This window comes from Pleuronectes platessa, chromosome 21 (assembly GCF_947347685.1).
Source record: "Pleuronectes platessa chromosome 21, fPlePla1.1, whole genome shotgun sequence".
Classification (NCBI taxonomy): Eukaryota; Metazoa; Chordata; class Actinopteri; order Pleuronectiformes; family Pleuronectidae; genus Pleuronectes; species Pleuronectes platessa.
Window position 1 is genome coordinate 4,387,943 of NC_070646.1, and position 18,436 is coordinate 4,406,378.

Consider the following 18,436-nt stretch of genomic DNA (forward strand, 5'->3'; position numbering starts at 1 on the left):
TTTTTAGACGTTGATATTCTATTCTACTTTTTTGTTGTCTTCTTTGACTTAAATTTTGTATTTCAAATTGTTTACTTTACATGTTGTTCAACTAACTGGTCACAAACCAGTGGCTTGCAGCGGCTCATCGCAGCACTGAGCCGGCACACAGAGCCAGGAGACCCCGGACCCGAGGAGGAGGAGGAGGAGGAGGAGGAGGAGGAGGAAACCCTCGCTGGAGGAAAAGTCGTCGTGTTGCAATCGATTACTACTGCCTGCTCTCTCTGACGTCAAGATGGACGCCTGCCGAAACAGGTAAATAAACACAATTAGGGGTTTTGCGGGGCCGTGATTGAAGGTTTCCCCAGCGTCGAGGCCTTTTATGTAGGGACTCGACTGTCGTTTGTGCGTCTCCTCTCCGCCGCTTCGCTGACGGTTTGTCCGGGGGAGCTGAGAGACGGACAGCCGCAGTGCAGCAGCAGCAGCTCCCGGTTCGTGGAACAAACCCTTTAATGATTTCCTCCAAACAACAATAACTTCCAGCTACAACGCAACACACCGCTTTGTTCCGCCTGTCCTCAGCCCCGGTGCGGTGCGGTACACCGGGGGTTAGCTTGTAGCTGTAGCCGCGGAGCACCCGGTGGTTTGGGAGCAGGAGAACCCGCCGCTCCTCCCCGCTAACCTCTGCTCGTTCTCGGTTCCTCGGGGCTATTCGCAGCCCCGCTCTTTGTTTTCGAGCTCCGGGCTGCAGCTGCCTCCATTGAACCCACAAGGAGCCGCCAGCACCGGGGTTGTTTACTGTGTGTGAAGGTGTTAAACAACCACACACAGTTATGTTATGTTCTTTTGTGTTATTCGCAGGTTATAACGAGGGAAGCGGCTCCTCTGCAGTATTCAACGTGCATTTGTGAGTAGCCGCATCGCATTACATGTTGCACCACACACCCAGACGAACCAGGGATTCTAACTCCTGCGCCGTGTGTTTGCCCCCTGCTGCAGCCCCTGTCCTGCGCTACAGCATGACCACAGCAGCGGTGGCTCATCTCACACTTCTGGCAAATGAAAATGGAGGAGGTTTCAATGTCCAGCCTGGACAACAGCAAGCTGGAGGTACGGTGGAGTCAACAAGGCTGCAGCCTGCTGGCATCTGCAGAGACACAACAGGATGCTGCAGGATGCACACCCAGGGGAGAGGGACACTCAAAACAAGATGCTTTCTTCTCCCGGAGTCATAACTGTTTAACCGGCCCGATTAAACAAGATAAGCTGTATGGATAATGGATGGATGAAATTAAGACTCTGTTTTCATACTTCTTACATTTAGCTCCTGAGAATTAGCCGTCCTCTTGTCATCCTTATTTAAGATCCTAGGTTATATTTGGTAGTTTTTCCTCACTCTTGTTGAGGGCTAAGGACACAAGGATGTCACATTTTCTTAAGCCCCATGAGACAAATTGGGATGTGTATGGGCTGTACCCAAAATAATGGACAGGTTAAAGAGAAACAGATCGGATTTTAATCCTCTTCGAATAAGAGGCTGATTTATTTCTCACCAAACAAAGAAAAGACAGTTGTCCTTCTCCTCTGGGCAGACAGGATAAAACACAAACACAGATGATCCCTTTATGTGTCCTGGCTTTACTTTATTCGTGTCTCCTTCCTGATTCCTCCCCTGACAGGGCCTAGCTCAGGAAATCCTGTCTGACCTGGTGGAGGATGCATGCCTGGGTCTTTGCTTCGACGTCCACCGGGCCGTCAAGCAGGGTTACTTTTTCCTGGATGACACGGACCAAGAAAGCATGAGGGACTTTGGTGAGCATGAAATCATTCTCTCTCCCTTTCCCGGAGGAGTAAAGCCCTTTAGTTTTTATTTCTCAGACACCTACACGGAACGTTGTCTCAGCATTATGCCTTCAATTTCCAGAAATTGTGGACCAGCCGGGACTTGACGTGTTTGGCCAGGTGTACAACCAGTGGAAAAACAAAGAGTGTGTGTGTCCCAACTGCAGCCGAAGCATCGCCGCGTCCCGCTTCGCCCCGCACCTGGAGAAATGTCTGGGCATGGGACGCAACAGCAGCCGTATAGCCAACCGCAGGTAATGTGAAAGTACATCCATCCCAACAGATATTGCTGTGGATTCACATAAAGAAACAAAAGGAAAAATACCGGCTCATAGCGGCTTTGCTTCACTAAGCTGGATTCTGGCTGTTTGAAGCTGCTTCTTTTGTCCTGTAAGATCAATATAAAATCCCCCTCCTGCTGTGAGCATGAAAATGAAGATGTGCCAGCTATTAAATAATGCACATAGAAGGTATTCATGTGGAGGAGGTGTAATCACTCTCTCTCTCTCTATGTGAATTTGTGCTCCTTTTCTTTACACATTACAAAATAGAAAAACACTCTCAGAGATTAATGCAAATGTAGCTGAGATAAAAAAGTAGCTTGTATTAATAATAAAACTGTGAGTAAGCCAGTTGTGTGTGTGTGTGTGTGTGTCGCGTCCTGTTCTTTCCTCTTCTATAGAATAGTCACTGGTAATAACACAAACAACAAATCAGAGAGTGACCAAGAGGACAATGACGACGTCAATGATAATGACTGGTCTTATGGGGCAGAGAAGAAAGGTAATGCACAAACGCAATGGCTGTTAATTGCTGAATTTATGTAACATATATGAAATTACTTTGAAATATCTCAAAATGAATCTTCTCTATCTTTTACAGCTAAGAAAAGGAAATCTGATAAGGTAAGTTGTATTTTTTACTATAAAAACCATTAAAATTGACACAACAAATGTTATATTAAAACATTGAGAATATTACTCGTTGATCCTGATTTTTCGAGACAAACTCCTATTTTTTTTAACCCTTTTTTCACCTCAGAACCCAAACTCACCCAGAAGATCCAAATCATTCAAGCATAAGAGCAGTAGGTGGACACTGCTAAACTTGTTCTTGTCAACAGTTTATGTACTTCAGTGCTTGTCTCTGTGTAGTTTGAATCACACTGTACTTAAGACAGTAGTTAAACCAGGAAATCGAGGTGTGAAAAGACTAAACGCACAATTATGCCTCCATTCTCCTTTTGGAAACATGGAACATGATCTGCAAGTTCAAACTACATTACTACCAACAGGCTATGATATAATACTTTTGACATTGATCTTTTCAAACTGCTGATCTCTTCCTGCTCTTTCTCTCCCACAGGCATGATGGGTCCCAGACGTCGGATGGACAACCAGGAGAGTCCGCGCATGCTAATGAAAGATGAGGCCTTCCCTCAATAACACACTCAGCCACAAATACACGTTATCTTGCCATCGTGTGTGTGTGTGGTGTGTCTGCACGTACCCACACACACTCAAGCACGGAGAGACCAACAACACGTCACCTTTGGTTCTTAATCATGTGATATCAATGGACATTTATGGTGTTCGCTGCTCTGCAGAAGCAGTCCAGACCTCCTACTGTATACTTGACAGATTTTATTTTTCTTCCACAAAGTCATTGTACCAACACTCATTTTATTTTTGTTTAGTTAGTTAGTTTTTTTTAAATTTAATTTTTTTGCTGCAGTCCCAAATAATAAATATCAGCGCACACGATTTGACTGCACAGAAGTAGATTGTGTTGTAAATGCATCCAATGGCCCGAACACAGGGTATGCACAGGGAACACACAATATGTTGTTTCTCAAAACACACATATGATTAGGTGTAGTTAACGTTTCCTCACCTCTTTAAAAAAAATACGTCAAAGACAATCTTTGCTAATTGTTTGTCTTTTTAGTTTCACATTCATTGTCAGGTTCGGAGCTCTCCAGTTGAATTGTAACCCAGTATGTGTGGGAGTGTGTTGTGTGTGTGTGTGTGAGAGAGAGAGAGAAATAATGGCTTGTTATTCACCTGTGGAAACTTGTTGAAAGTGTTCAGTAAATGAACCCCTAATTATACAAGCAGGAATTAACTTCAGAAAGCAGCAGGTTTCTTTTGATTTTTGTTTTCTTTGCTGGATAGACCGGCTGGTTTTCTAGCATTGAAATGATGTGTTCGTATCATGTGTTTACATTGTAAAGGGTGACATGTATCCTTTTTTGTGTGACGTGTTAGTGTAAATATTCCAATAGTTGAATTGCTGCTATCATGGCTCAGTTTGTTTCATCTGTCTAGCATAATAAATGATTTGTTACCTCTCCCATGGTCTTGTGCTGAATTGAACCCTTGCTCTGCTCTGACTGGAGTTCGATGGACGTGACACAATAACCTCAGTGGCTCTGCCCGTGTACTTTGACTGACTAACCAACAGGAGGTGCTCTAGATCAAGTGATTGGGTGTGAGTTAACTCGAGTTGTGTGGGTTGCATGAGACAGTAAACACTTAACAGATGGAAAACACAACACGCGGTTAAAACAATTTGAGCTTTGTCATCTGAGTTTTTAGTTCATAACTGTGAACAGCCAGGGGGCGTCTTCCTACAGTTTTATTTCTGGGTTCTGTTTAAGTTGTGTGTGTGTGTGTGGACGGAGACGTTGGGCAAAAGGGCTTGAAAACAAAACCGTCATGGCCTGGTTGATTGCAGGATGTATCGCAATAGCGTCGAACCACATGCTCTGCAAATGGGACATATTACAAAATTCCTTCATCTGATATGAATCATGTGATTCTGCTCCTCTGACCAAAAGAATGAGAGACATGCTTATACATTTATGAATGATCCTTTTGTCAAAACACCTGCGTCTGTCTTTCACTATCTTGTATGATTTGAGTTAACCCTCCTTAAACCTAAATTAATTTATAGCTGCAACCCTTAAAAAAACACAACACCATGGCAGGAAACATTATTAACAGTTGCTTGTGTGAAGGACAGACTCTGGGTAAACTCAGTAGACAATTCTCCGGGTTTTAGCTGGAGGTCATGTCTGAAAATGCCCTATGAGGCCAAAGGTCAACCCTAGTCCCTGTATAGACCTCTGCTGTGAGGCAGTTACCAAAAAGCCCCAGGGCCCCTGGAAATCTGCAAATTACAACCTAAAAGTACAATATGATCTAAAGTAGGTCCTGTGTTGTTGTTGAATCATGCCTTTTTTAGTTTTTAAAACCTACAGGTACGTTTACAGTTTAATTTGACCCACACACTGGATATTCCTGCTTAAAGCTGGAAGTAAACCTTCAGTGTGACATCATTATTCCTGCACAGGAGTAACTGGTGTGTATCAGGGCACGATGACGTTTCCATACATGTTCTGTTGCGGACACAGTTCGTATGGAGGGAACGTGGAGGTTACATGGTGTGTGTGTGTGTGCAAACCCTGTAGCAGAGTTGTGGTGTAAACATGAACCCAGCAGTATTTTTCATTTCGCCCGAGGACACACAAACAGGTCGATCCAGTCGGTTATGGCCGTTTTGTTAATGAGGCTCCATGTTCCGTGTAGAGTTTGTGAGCGGGCAACACAAAACAGATCACCGTCACCTGGTAGGAACACATGGGAATATGTTGACTGAGCTCATTTTCATTAGATAAACACACAAGTTCAGTACACAGTAAGTCGGGCTGACCTCTTTGTTTTAGTTTGTTCCCACCCAGAGGAGAAACAACCAAGAGAGAGCGAGTAGAACCCAAACTTCCGACACATGTGAATGCAGCACCCAGTGTTGTGCGTGTGTTTGTCTCTGTGTGTGTGTGTGTGTGTGAGGGGGGGCAATTTGACGCTTTAACTTGGGGTTTTAGTCGCTGTGCTAGTTTGTGCTTATCATGTTTCTTCCGTCATTCACCGGGAACTAGCCGGTAATCTCCCGCCATGTTCTAGTTCAGCGACATCGGGAGGAGGTGACGAGAACCGGCCGCCTTCCAGGTGCCCACGAGCCAGGCAGCAGCAGCACAGGCAGCAGACCCCGGAACTCGCAGCGGCAGCAGCTAACGTTAGCTAGCTTTTTGTGTGACAGGCTTTCCTGCTGTCAAACCAGAAACTCGCCCCGCTGACAGAGTTTGTTTCCCCGCTTTTCTCACCACGACGTCTCGCCCCCCGCCCTCTGGAGCTTTAAACCACTTCACACCGCAGTTGCCGTCACTTTTCACCCACTTGTGGAGCCGGGAGATGGCATCGAGGGGAGGCTTCCCTGGTCCCCAGATGAATCCGGGTGTGAACCCCATGAGCGTCGGGCACCCAGCGGGCATGAGGATGACAGGAATGCAGCAGGCTCCGGCGGGATTCCCCCGGAGCATGAGCGGCTCTGCCCACTACCTCCAGGTCGGTCCCCGGACTCGTTCTATCCGTGTTAAACATGTTTATGTGACTTTTTTATGACTGCGGTAAGTTGTTAAAACAGGCTTTAATGTTTTAAGAGTTAAAAAAAACTAATAAATCCAGTTAATATTAGTCAAACTAATTAAAACAAACATCAGCCTCATCAATCATTAAATATCAAAGTGACTACTTCCGCATTTGATTCTTCCTGTAATCACTCACTGCTTCTAATATTACTACGTTTATTACTTGTTATTGTTATTATTATTGTTATTATTATTAGTGGTAGTAGTAATATATACATTAATATCGATTCCTCACTATCTGCCTGAAACATTTGAATTTGATTCAAATTACTGTCGAACATCTTTGTGTGTGTGTGTGTGTGTGTGTGCATGTGTCTAAAAAGTGAGAATCACGTGGCCTCCTGTCAGTTAATGTTCGAAAACAAAAGTAAGTTTTATTATCCCCGCCATCTGTCAGCGCCTCCGCCTGCACGTGCTCCCCCCGGCTTCACCTCCTCCATCTGCGGCTCCGCGTGCTCCGGAGATCACATGCATTATTGTTGTTGTGGTGATTTTCAGTTGGAGCCATATGGGGTCAGACATATGCTTTTGAATGTGTGTGTGGGGGGGGGGGGGGGGGGGGGGCACAGTGTGAAGAAAGTGTGCAGCAGAGGAAATTAGCTCAAATGTTTAAAAAGGATCTTAAACATCACATTCAAACTTAGATAAAATATGTATTATAACCACTTTAGGTCTGTAAAAAGCATGTAAATGTTTTATTATTATAATCCTGATATTCTTGATATATTATGAGTTTGCATGACCCAGCAATCGAATTATTGTGGGCCTCCTTTTAATTATCTATTAAATGGAGTACTAGATTAGTAAAGGGTTCAGGAAAGAGAAATTTGATTTTTTCACAGCGATGTGTATTTTTTACAGCGATTCTTCTTATTCTTGTGATTGTGAAATTATAACATCAACCTCCATCCTTTTGTCTCTAGCGCCAAGGGATGCCCCCCGGCAGGATCGGGGGCCCCATGGGGTCAATGGGGAGCCAGCTGCCTGGTCCCTCTTATGGGAACATGCCCATGCGGCCGGGCATGGGGCCTCCGAGCATGGACGCCTCGAGGAAGCGGTTCCTTCATCAGCATCAACAACACCAGCAAGAGGCACTGGGCGGAGGCCACAGACGAGGGTAAAATGGGGAGAAGTGAGAGTGTCTGTTTGAGGGAAGGAGAAGTAAGGGAGAGGAACATTCACCAAGACAGCTTGACGCCAAACCAATCAATAGATATATGGATGTTTTCCTATCTTATTTATATTTCTTTCATTTAAACAAGGTGCAACATGTAGGTCTTTCTTTAATTATATTTAAAGGGCTCGTTTCTTAGTACAAGCCCTTTAAATCTACTTGTGGAATTTTCAACCAAATGTTTGTCCTTTTCCATAACTTAGACACAGAAAACCTAATAGTCTGATTTTGAAGGGCTACAACAGACAACTGGTGTGAATCCACTTCTTTATAATATTGTTATTTTGCTATTAGTGGTTCCAGAGGATCATGGACAGTTATACAGGCTGCTGTGTAAAGAGGGAAGTGCCATTATGAAACTGGTTGTTTCATATGACCATGTTTGCAACACAATGTGTAATAAACAGGATTATTCTGACCCAACGGTTAATAACCTTACCAAGCACAACACCTACAGGAAGGCTTTAACATTTAAAATTTTCCTTTTTTGTTGTAGTTTGTGTGCTTGGAAGATTTATTAAATAAATATGATCATTTGTAGGGTAAAATTTATTCAAATTATAGCTCATAGTAAACATTGTCCCAGTTATAAATAGAAGAACTGCTATATTTTCCCGCTGTAGTTAATTGACATTAAAACAATGCTGCTCTTTATAGATGTTTTCTGTACTGAACTGTACTGCTGTACTCAGATCAGATCAGACGTGGATCGGAGCATCTCATGACTGACATTTGCCTTCAAAGCAGCAGACACACAAGCAGATATTTCTGACTTCAGTGACGCCACGCTCGTGGCGAGTCATGATGAGAGGCAGCATTTACAGTTTTTCATCCACAATGATCCTCTTGTTTTAAAGGCTTATTTCATAACAACAGATCTCAGTATAGAAGGATTCACGAGCCACAAGGCTTGAAGCAACATCCTAAATTCTCATTAGAAAGGGGCGAAATTCAATTTAGTCATAATGAGGGGGAACTGTGTGATTTAATTTCAGAAACAAAAGTGCTCTTATTTAGTCGGTAGCGATGATAACTGGGAGCCTGAGGTGCTTGTTCGGGGGAGTTAATGAAGAGACAGCAGCGGCCAAGATTTTGTTATCACACTTTGAAGTTTTCACAAATTATAATCGAATGAAGTGAATTGTGTCTTTCGGTTAGCCCTGTGTTAGTCCGGTATCTGCCAGTGCGTCAGTAATTGGACAATGAAGGTCATATTTTAAAGAGGGCTAATGCTAAATGACGCGACAACATTGACAACAGAGTACAGAACATCCTTCTCTAATTAAATCCAATTATCCTTGGATTTTTTGAAAAAGCTTGTTTTTACTTTGGAAATCCTCAAATTTCATGTTTTCTGTGTGATTCAGAGCAAAAAGACGTAAAATGGCAGATAAGGTTCTCCCGCAAAGGGTAAGAAGCTTTTCATTTCCTGATTCATGTGTTGGATGGAACCAGTTTACCTTGAGTTGTCTGTAATTACTTGTAACTTAACATCCTATCACGTTCTCTTTAGATCAGAGACCTGGTCCCTGAATCCCAGGCCTACATGGACCTCTTGGCCTTTGAGAGGAAACTGGATCAGACCATTGCCCGGAAGCGCATGGAGATTCAGGAAGCCATCAAGAAGCCTATAATGGTATATCCTTGTGATAGTGCATTATCAATAAGGAGATTTAATAAAACATGTTTGAGTTAATCTGGTGACACGTGGTTACAGGAGAGGAGCAGTGGGTGTGGATTCATTCCACAGCTAAATACATTCTAAAGCAGCTCCTTTGTCAGAAATACAACAGAAGAGCAACTGATGTATCCGTTTACAGTGCAGCTAAACACGTATTTTAATAAAGACGTCAGTCAACAATAATGTGGTCGGCCCACAATAAAAGCCTCTCTGTTTTCCAGCAGCTGAGTTTTTGTAATGTGAAGCAGCAGCAGTAGGAACTTTGCATTAGCGGTAACTTGATATCGCTTCATGAAAGAGAAAGAGCGAGGCAGGTTTTGGATTATAACAGTGATGCTGGATCATATGCAAGCATCATTTTCAGTGAATCTGTTATGGGTAGAAATTCAGCATACAGTGTTTTCTATAACTTATAATAATTTTAAAAGACCCATTTCTGAGTGCAATTAAACAAAATCCCTACTTGCTAAATGAATCTGATTCCAATTTCTCATAGATCGTTTAAACTTGAGAACCACCGTTTTTTACTGGAACTCATGATGTATCTGTTTGTTCATCTCACAGCAAAAACGCAAACTCAGGATCTACATTTCCAACACATACACACCCAGCAAGCCCGAGGGCGAGGAGGCGGAGAAGGTGTCGTCCTGGGAGCTGCGAGTGGAGGGAAAGCTTCTGGAGGAAGTATGTGAACAACACGGCCGTTACATATGAATGTTTCTCGCCCTGTTTCACAATTGTCTTCCCGTGGTCTGACTCCCAAGTATTTTGGTCTCTGGTTCTGTGTTTCTGAAAACTTCACAGTCACTCAGCTCTGGTTGGCCCGAGTCCTTGGCTCAACCACTCAACCAGATGTGTGTTTGCAGCTCTGCTCGCTCCACCTCACAACTCCTGACATACACACACATGCGCTCACACACACAGACTCATGTTCTTTTTGAGACAAGGAATTGAAACCATTGGCCTCTACATACCAAGAGCTGACATGCCTCCCCTCCCTCCATCAGTTCCAGCACAACTCATTGTGTCGTCTGGGACCACATGAAGGATCCTTTTTTTTCTTTCTCCCTGTTAATGTTTCTCCTCTGGCTCTTTGGGCTAGGCATGCGTAGGAGGGGTTTTTGCATGGAGAAGCTGAAAAAGAGCCAATGTGAGGGAAGGAGTAAAAGGGGTCGTGTTGTGCAAACAGTTTCCCTGGGCAGGGGAGAGGGTGGGGGTGCAACAGCTTTTTCTTGTTGTCTCCAGTTGACAGAGTACAATAATCACATATATGCTTATATATGCTCTCTTTTCACACTCTTTTTATGCACTTTGTAATTCTAGACCGGCAAGCAAAAGAGGAAGTTCTCCTCTTTCTTCAAGAGCCTGGTGATTGAGCTCGAGAAGGAGCTCTATGGACCCGACAACCACTTAGTAGAGGTATTACAAAATGACACAAGTATTTGATGGCACATAGACACACAAGCTCTGGAGCTCAGATGGAATCAATCAAAAGTTGGAGCACTTCCTTTTTGAGCCAGTGTGGGAGAGAGAGAGCAAGAATTCTTGAATGCCTATTATTTTAATTATTTCCACAGAAACTATTAAACCAGAACCTTTTGAGAAAACATTTTGATTGTATTTATGCCTCAAAGTTGTTTTGATATTGTTGAGATAAATAGTGGGCTGTTTTTTATTTGATAAATTTGATCACAGTGGAAAAAACAAAAAAGAAGTCAGTCGATATTTTACTTATTTTATTTTGTGTTATATCTAACAGTGGCATAGAATGCCCACCACTCAGGAGACGGATGGTTTCCAGGTTAAAAGACCTGGTGATGTGAATGTTAAATGCACCCTTCTGCTCATGCTCGACCACCAGGTATGTGCACATGCACCCACACAGTAACACTAACACACAAACCAGTTATCAGTTACCAGTTGTATCCCTGGCTTGTAGGAGCTGGTCAAACTATTTCCCACTAACTTTGTCTCTGGGCGAATCCCTTCTTTTTTTCTCAGCCCCCCCAGTACAAACTGGATCCACGGCTGGCTCGTCTGCTGGGTGTGCACACGCAGACCCGGGCCAGCATCATGCAAGCCCTCTGGCTCTATATCAAGAACAACAAGCTGCAGGATGGCCATGAGAAGGAGTACATCAACTGCAACCGCTATTTCAGACAGGTACTGCAATATTTTCTTATGTCTTTAATAGATGGCACAGTGATGGAGAGACAGGAAACAGGGTTAGAGAGGAGGGGAGTGACGTGGGCCAGCCGGCTTTTTAATGTTTGAGGAGATTAAGGAATAGCAAAACTTTACCTTTAACATGTCAGACATTATCTGTTCTCTAACCACATGTTTTTCAGATCTTCAGTTGTCCTCGCATGAGGTTCGCTGAGATTCCCATGAAGCTGGCGGGCCTGCTGCAGCATCCTGACCCCATCATCATCAATCATGTCATTAGGTAAGGGAGTGTGGATCATTATCTCTCTACCTCTGGGTTTGTTCATGTGTTAGAATCAGGCTGTTAAAAGTTGCAGTCAACCTCACTCATGTGTTACTGCAGTCCGGCTCAATGTCTGTCTTGCTGTCTTTGTTTCATCTGCGAGCAGTGTGGACCCCACAGATCAGAAGAAGACAGCTTGCTATGACATAGATGTGGAGGTGGACGATCCACTCAAAGGCCAAATGAACAGTTTCTTGTCCTCAACAACCAACCAACAGGAAATCGCTTCTCTGGAGATGAAGGTAAGGGCCACCAGTCAATCTCTGATACCTGCATTGTAGAAGAATTGTTAAAGGAGCATTTATCAAGTACTGTACTATGTCTTTGTTCACTACAGATCCATGAGACCATTGAGTACATTAACCAGCTGAAGACAGAGAGAGACTTTATGCTGAGCTTCAGCAATAATCCACAGGACTTCATCAAGGACTGGCTCAAGTCTCAGAGCAGAGATCTGAAGGTAAATGTGCCCCCCATCCGCTTATGGTAACACAAACAGAATAAATAAATACTTATTTAAAAAAGAGGTTTAGTTATCAGTTGGAAGCCAAAACAATATTTAACCAACGAAGCAGTATAATTACATTAAATTAGTTTAATGTCTAGGTTCTTGTAATTTCTGCTTTTGCTAAATTAATCTGTAAATCGTCAACTCTTTGCCAGTAATGTTAAAGTGCATGGAATGATTATTAGGATGGCATGTTTGAATTATACATAATATTTGTAGTCATATATTAGATAATACATTTGTTTTTCCACCAGGTGATGACGGATGTGACAGGAAACCCAGAGGAAGAGAGGAAGACGGAGTTCTACGAGGCGCCCTGGGTACCAGAGGCAGTGGGCAGATACGTTTACTCCAAAGTAAGGAATAACAGAGCCTGATGCACCGCTGCATGTTTGATGAATAATTTATCATGAGGGTTCAGCAGATTGTTATTGGTTGTAACTGTGCACTGGTCTGAACTGATATCACTTCTTTGTTTTCAGGTGCAACAGAGGCGACAAGAGCTGGAGCAGGTGCTGGGGATCCGACTCACCTAAATATTCCATATTCCAGAGGAGCCACAGCCAACTTGAGTTCACACCTTAAATGTTAATCTTTTTCTTGCATTTACATTGGAATTAGCTTCGGAAAGACACAAGCTAATGTTGCAGCTTAAGTGTTCACTACGCATTCCTCACCGACATGATATGAGAAGTGTGAATTTATACATGTTTCTTTTGTTTTTGCCATAGATACTCGTTTAAAAAGAGAGTTTAAGGGACTAAAGAGGTTATTTCCATGTCCTTAATAACACGTTTGCCTTGCATCGTCTGTGAGATTGAGCCTTTCAAATACTCTTAGCCTTGTTTTGCAGTATATGTTCTTCATGGTACATTATGCTTAGCACATTGTAAGCATCGCTGCTGTTGACGTGGTTTTCACCGTCACTTTGTCGCTATTCGGAACGGGGTTCTGTTTACCTTCATATTTTAAAGCCATAACCTTTAGATAGGAAGAAAAAAAACTGATGTCTGGTAACATCTCAGTGAAGAAGAATTTGCAGACATGTTTGAATTACTTCATTATAATGTATTCAAAAGTATATTTTGAATGTTTTGATTTTATCCTTAAAATAATCCAGCAGTTCACAAGATTGTCTATGTCCTTAGATAAGAAGCTTTTAAAGCCAATAGTAGTTTTGCAGGTGTTGGTGCTGTTTTATATCAGTGGATGTGTCATTTGAAATGCTTTGTAAGAAACAGGGATTTCCTGGAAAGCTCGACTCTGGGAAAAGATTGAGCTTCTAATTTGTACAAAGACATGATTCTTACTCTGTTGAGCTGTAATTCAGCAGTTGTTTTTACTTTTTGAATGTTTACATGCTGTTTTCATTTGTTTTTTTGGGGTGGGGGGGGGTTGCATTGTTTTAATGCCAGAAAGAGGAATGGTGGATGGGTGTTTGTGTTTGAGGGTTCCTCCTTTGACATCCACCTCCCAGCAAGCTTAACTGGTGATTGTAGCTTGTCAACTAAACAATGCAACACATTATTTTGTACACTTCATTTTTTCATGTCTTCACTTTTCATTGAAAGGCTATTTTCTTAAGGTTTTATATGAAAATATTTCCAGCGCTTCTCTTGAAACATTCCATGTCAGCAGATACCACTGTGCCTGTTTTGTGACTAAGGCACTTTTGAGAAATTTGTGTACAATGTGCTTTTTTGTACAACCTCTCTGTTTAATGTTTGCATGTTGTGTACCAATCAAATGCCCTTATCTTTTATACATTTGGAGTGTTTTATACAATAAATATACTTGCAAATGATTGTTATATTGTCCTTCTTTACGAGTCTATACTCCTATAGTTAAAGACACGTGTTTCTTTGAAATTATACCCATTTTACTGTTAAACAAAATTCAGTTTTCAGGTTCATCTAATGTTATAGTTGACATTTTACTTACCGTTTAATATCCATATCATATATATATATATATATATATATATATATATATATATATATAAATACCTTTAACAGTTTATAAATGCATATACAGTATATGTATGCATTTATTTCAGTATCTCCTACATTGTGTACAAATAGTATATATCCTTGTGGAATCATCCTGGACCACTGCACTTAACTCAAGAACATTTCTCTGCAGATAATATTCCTGTGTGTAGTGATTATGAAAGGTGTATATTATTTACAACCTCTTTGGGACTTTCTGCTACAGTAACAAGTGAAGTTCGCCAGCATGGGATCAATACACCACACTCATGTATTTTCTATAATTAAAGACGAAGGCCTCTCCTCAGGCTGCACAGCCACAGAGCTGTGAGCATGTCGGTGCAGGTTCAGGAGCTCAAGCGTCTCAGAGAGCAGCAGTTTCAACCGGTACGGCTGCTTCTCACCTGCAGAGGAGCTGAGACACGTCTGCCACACCTCAGACAACCACCAGCCTCCAACGCTCTGCAGTCTCAGCTTGTGCAGTAACACTGGAGGGAGTTTACTGATAACCTGCACAATGATTATTTGAGTAAACTCAGCTTTGAAACTCAACAAACTCTCATTAAACTGAGTGAAACGTGGTCTTTAGAGCCAAAAGTTCAGCTGGGACGAAAGGTGTAATGATAAGCCAGGACAACAGGGGGCGTCGTGTGAATTCAGTTCCTCTTCATAGTGACACTCAGCCGGATGCTCCTTTTGTCAAGCGGATGCAGAAAATTCAAGATGGAGGTGGACGGGATCGACCATGTAGGTGCTTTTTCTTTGCCGTTTGCCTAATTTTACTGGTTCATCGTCAGGGAAACGTCGCGACGAAGCGCCGAGAGAAGGATCTAGTTAGAATCGGATGTTAGTGGCGATGCTGTGAACTTTAAACTCTCAGTTTGCTCAACCACAGTGAACGAGCTGCGTTCAGCCGGTTTGCTGTCTCATTGTAGCTAACCCGGCTAGTTAGCCCGTGCTAGCTCCGCTGAATGACTGGCAGTTGTGTGTCCGTGGCAGCCGCCACTGTTTGTTTAAGTTTATAATACACAACGGATACACCACATACAAGTACAATTTGTTATCACCTCGTTAATAGCGTTACTTCGTTAATGACAGTGGCAGTTAGCTTAGGCGAGCTAACGTCAACTAGCGTTAGTTAGCAAATAACCTAGCCTGTGATATTAGTGTTGTGCTAATCTAGCACAGAACTACAGGACTTTGCTGCCTGTTAAAATCTTAGTTGTGTCAATACTTGAGCTCTGGTATGTTTGTGTGGTTAATGACGTCTGACAGTGTTTCAATAATGTAATTACATCTGAGTAGAGAATTTTCAATACGATCGATATTGACAATTATCACGATAAATGTCACTTTAAAGGTTCTTGCTCCTAAATAGATGCTGTGGTTTCAAACTTATAGCTCCTTACTGTGTTTACACAATGTAAAAGGATTATATTGATTTGTGTATAACTTGAATGCTAATGATGAAAATTACACCGCGGTAATTATCCCTAAATGTGTGTATTAAGTCTTGATGCCTGTGTTTTGAGTTTGATGATTCATCTCTTTTACAGATGGAGATGGGCGACAGTAAAGGCGGCTCAGGTCTCCGGCAATACTACTTGTCAAAGATAGAAGAGTTACAGGTGAGATGAACTATATGTGCAAATTTTAAACCGGTAAAATGGCTCCGATTGCTCAACTTCTGGTTTCCTGCAAATCCTGAACCTTTGTTTTCTCACCAGCTGACGGTCAATGATAAAAGCCAGAATCTCAGACGTCTGCAGGCACAGAGGAATGAGCTCAATGCCAAAGGTATCCTGGATTCTATTGCTGTAACGTCAATGTATTTGAAAATATATATTCTGTTTAATGAAGCTCTACTGAAATGTGTTATTATGGGTAGAAAGCACTCAAGTTTTTCTCCTTTCTTCATAGTACGTCTCCTTCGGGAGGAGCTGCAGTTGCTGCAGGAGCAGGGATCCTACGTAGGTGAAGTTGTTCGGGTCATGGACAAAAAGAAAGTGCTTGTCAAGGTATGTTGTATTTGTATTCGGAGCCCAATCTATATTGAATGACAGCTGACAGTTAACATTAAAATTTATCTTCATGATTTTCAGGTGCATCCAGAAGGAAAATTTGTTGTGGATGTGGACAAAAACATTGACATCAATGATGTAAGTATTATAGTTGTTGTAACTGTGATAACTGCAAGATTAATTTCATGTTTGGTATTTACGAGTTCAAGTATTCCATCGTATTCCTTTTTCACTTCCTCAACAGGTGACTCCCAATTGCCGTGTGGCTCTGCGTAACGACAGCTACACCCTGCACAAGATCCTGCCCAACAAGGTGGATCCTCTGGTGTCCCTCATGATGGTGGAGAAGGTGCCGGACTCCACCTACGAAATGATTGGTGGCCTGGATAAGCAGATCAAGGAGATCAAGGAAGTTATTGAGCTGCCTGTCAAGCACCCGGAGCTGTTTGAGGCTTTAGGCATTGCTCAGCCCAAGGTGGGTGACTGACCAGAGAGCTGATCGCACATAAAGCACATTTTTATTTTTAATGTACTGATTCTTAAAGAAAAGAGGGATGTTTTGAATTTAACAAAGCTCTGGTCTTATGTTGTCTGCATCTGTCAGAGTAAAGTAGATTCTGATTTCTGTCTTTATGTTTGCAGGGTGTGCTGTTGTACGGCCCCCCAGGTACTGGAAAGACCCTGCTGGCCAGAGCCGTGGCCCACCACACTGACTGTACCTTCATCAGGGTGTCCGGCTCTGAGCTGGTCCAGAAGTTCATCGGCGAAGGTGCTCCCCTCTGTCTTACACTAATCAATTTCACATCCATTATTTTGATTAGATCTTATCAAAAGCCTCTGGCCGTCTGTCCTTATTATCTCCCTCTCTTGCCCCAGGTGCCCGTATGGTGCGCGAGCTGTTCGTCATGGCCAGAGAGCACGCCCCCTCCATCATCTTCATGGACGAGATCGACTCCATCGGCTCGTCTCGCCTGGAGGGCGGATCAGGAGGTGACAGCGAGGTGCAGAGGACAATGTTGGAGCTTCTTAATCAGCTGGACGGCTTTGAGGCAACTAAGAACATTAAGGTATCAAAACACTGTTTCCGGAGCATTCACATATCTGATTATTGTCACAGTACACTTGTTTCTTAAATCAAACATATTTACCTAAATGTAGTTTCAGAGTGTGCAGCCTCAGTACATTATTTCGTTTGGTTACACTTTTTTATTTAGTCCGCACTCATTTCTGCTTGGTTATAAAACGTATTAAATATTTATGTACAGCTTATAAATGCTAAAAGGAGGTAGAAAAAAACAGATTAGTTCTCAATCGACTGTTTGTTTATACATCTTGACTATTCAAGTACTCCAATAACCTTATCGGTTTGTTTTTGTCTTAATTTGACTAAAATGCACCCCCTCTATTCCTGCAGGTCATTATGGCCACCAACCGTATTGACATCCTGGACTCGGCTCTGCTCAGACCAGGCAGAATCGACAGGAAGATCGAGTTCCCCCCTCCCAATGAAGAGGTAGACACTTGCACAGGATTTTCACACAGGTATACGTGCAGTGGGAGGTTTAGTGTCTGAGTAATTTAAAATGTTGCACCATTTTAGGCCCGTCTGGACATCCTGAAGATCCACTCGAGGAAGATGAACCTGACCCGTGGCATTAACCTGAGGAAGATCGCAGAACTGATGCCTGGAGCCTCTGGTGCTGAGGTTAAGGTGAGTTGCTGCAGTGAATGGTGGCAGACTGGTGTGAAATGAGGTCGTACACAATTAAAATTTCCTTCTTGCCTGTTCATCAGGGTGTTTGCACAGAGGCGGGTATGTACGCTCTGAGAGAGAGGAGAGTTCACGTCACCCAGGAGGACTTTGAGATGGCTGTGGCAAAGGTTAGTGGAATAACCTTTCCTTTCCTGAATAGAAAAAAGACTCTAAGCCTGCACCTACTTTTTAATTATTTTACTCACACAATAAACCTTTCTACCTCTACCTGCCTATTGACCCTGCTCTCCACTCTCGTCCCCAGGTGATGCAGAAAGACAGTGAGAAGAACATGTCGATCAAGAAGCTGTGGAAGTAAAGGGCCTCCTGTATTTCTTGCACACGACGCAACAACACATGTATATTTTTCTTCTTTTTCGTTTATGGTTTGTAATTGTTGAGTCATTCTACAGTAAATGGTTTCCCCAAATAATCCTGGATGGATCGTGAGTTTTTTCTCCCTCAGTTTCCTCCAAGTAGAGTTGCCAACAGAAAACATGTTCACCACACTTC

The 18,436-nt window shown here is 42.7% G+C and overlaps 3 protein-coding genes across 6 annotated transcripts; all 3 read left to right on the forward strand.

Annotated features, from left to right (window-relative positions):
• Nucleotides 1–185: 185 nt before the first annotated feature.
• On the forward strand, nt 186–4,171 carry atxn7l3b (ataxin 7 like 3b). Of its 3 annotated transcripts, XM_053413112.1 has the most exons (9): nt 186–294; nt 841–886; nt 979–1,089; nt 1,659–1,791; nt 1,904–2,075; nt 2,504–2,604; nt 2,704–2,726; nt 2,863–2,908; nt 3,187–4,171. In XM_053413112.1, the coding sequence occupies exons 3-9, from the start codon at nt 1,039–1,041 to the stop codon at nt 3,264–3,266; spliced, it is 606 nt and encodes a 201-aa protein (XP_053269087.1). In that variant the 5' UTR covers nt 186–294; nt 841–886; nt 979–1,038; the 3' UTR covers nt 3,267–4,171. The 3 variants fall into 3 exon arrangements, with proteins under 3 accessions (XP_053269087.1, XP_053269085.1, XP_053269086.1); XM_053413110.1 differs by lacking the exon at nt 3,187–4,171 and having other exon boundaries at nt 2,863–3,178; XM_053413111.1 differs by lacking the exons at nt 186–294; nt 3,187–4,171 and adding an exon at nt 324–470 and having other exon boundaries at nt 2,863–3,178.
• Nucleotides 4,172–5,426: 1,255 nt separating this feature from the next.
• smarcd2 (SWI/SNF related, matrix associated, actin dependent regulator of chromatin, subfamily d, member 2) lies at nt 5,427–13,965 on the forward strand. 2 transcript variants are annotated; one of them, XM_053413103.1, is made up of 13 exons: nt 5,427–6,227; nt 7,234–7,427; nt 8,852–8,894; nt 8,998–9,120; nt 9,730–9,849; nt 10,489–10,584; nt 10,925–11,026; nt 11,167–11,328; nt 11,514–11,611; nt 11,760–11,895; nt 11,991–12,113; nt 12,416–12,517; nt 12,644–13,965. In XM_053413103.1, exons 1-13 carry the CDS (start codon nt 6,075–6,077, stop codon nt 12,695–12,697), a joined length of 1,506 nt encoding a protein of 501 aa, XP_053269078.1. In that variant the 5' UTR covers nt 5,427–6,074; the 3' UTR covers nt 12,698–13,965. The 2 variants fall into 2 exon arrangements, with proteins under 2 accessions (XP_053269078.1, XP_053269079.1); XM_053413104.1 differs by lacking the exon at nt 5,427–6,227 and adding an exon at nt 6,266–6,289.
• A 635-nt stretch (nt 13,966–14,600) lies between these two features.
• Nucleotides 14,601–18,356, forward strand: psmc5 (proteasome 26S subunit, ATPase 5). The gene is made up of 12 exons (XM_053413105.1): nt 14,601–14,896; nt 15,706–15,777; nt 15,877–15,946; nt 16,070–16,167; nt 16,252–16,308; nt 16,415–16,645; nt 16,813–16,939; nt 17,047–17,237; nt 17,585–17,683; nt 17,771–17,881; nt 17,965–18,051; nt 18,189–18,356. Exons 1-12 carry the CDS (start codon nt 14,837–14,839, stop codon nt 18,240–18,242), a joined length of 1,257 nt encoding a protein of 418 aa, XP_053269080.1. The 5' UTR covers nt 14,601–14,836; the 3' UTR covers nt 18,243–18,356.
• Nucleotides 18,357–18,436: the final 80 nt, after the last annotated feature.

Bases quoted from the DNA above. Each gene is read 5' to 3' on its own strand.
- smarcd2 (XM_053413103.1), top strand. From the start codon at position 6,075: ATGGCATCGAGGGGAGGCTTCCCTGGTCCCCAGATGAATCCGGGTGTG. The intron at 8,895-8,997 runs GTAAGAAGCTTT...CGTTCTCTTTAG, and splicing joins ATAAGGTTCTCCCGCAAAGG to ATCAGAGACCTGGTCCCTGA. The intron at 11,329-11,513 runs GTACTGCAATAT...CATGTTTTTCAG, and splicing joins GCAACCGCTATTTCAGACAG to ATCTTCAGTTGTCCTCGCAT.
- psmc5 (XM_053413105.1), top strand. From the start codon at position 14,837: ATGCTCCTTTTGTCAAGCGGATGCAGAAAATTCAAGATGGAGGTGGAC. The intron at 16,309-16,414 runs GTAAGTATTATA...CTTCCTCAACAG, and splicing joins AAAACATTGACATCAATGAT to GTGACTCCCAATTGCCGTGT. The intron at 18,052-18,188 runs GTTAGTGGAATA...TCTCGTCCCCAG, and splicing joins TTGAGATGGCTGTGGCAAAG to GTGATGCAGAAAGACAGTGA.
- atxn7l3b (XM_053413110.1), top strand. From the start codon at position 1,039: ATGAAAATGGAGGAGGTTTCAATGTCCAGCCTGGACAACAGCAAGCTG. The intron at 1,090-1,658 runs GTACGGTGGAGT...CTCCCCTGACAG, and splicing joins TGGACAACAGCAAGCTGGAG to GGCCTAGCTCAGGAAATCCT. The intron at 2,076-2,503 runs GTAATGTGAAAG...CCTCTTCTATAG, and splicing joins AGCCGTATAGCCAACCGCAG to AATAGTCACTGGTAATAACA.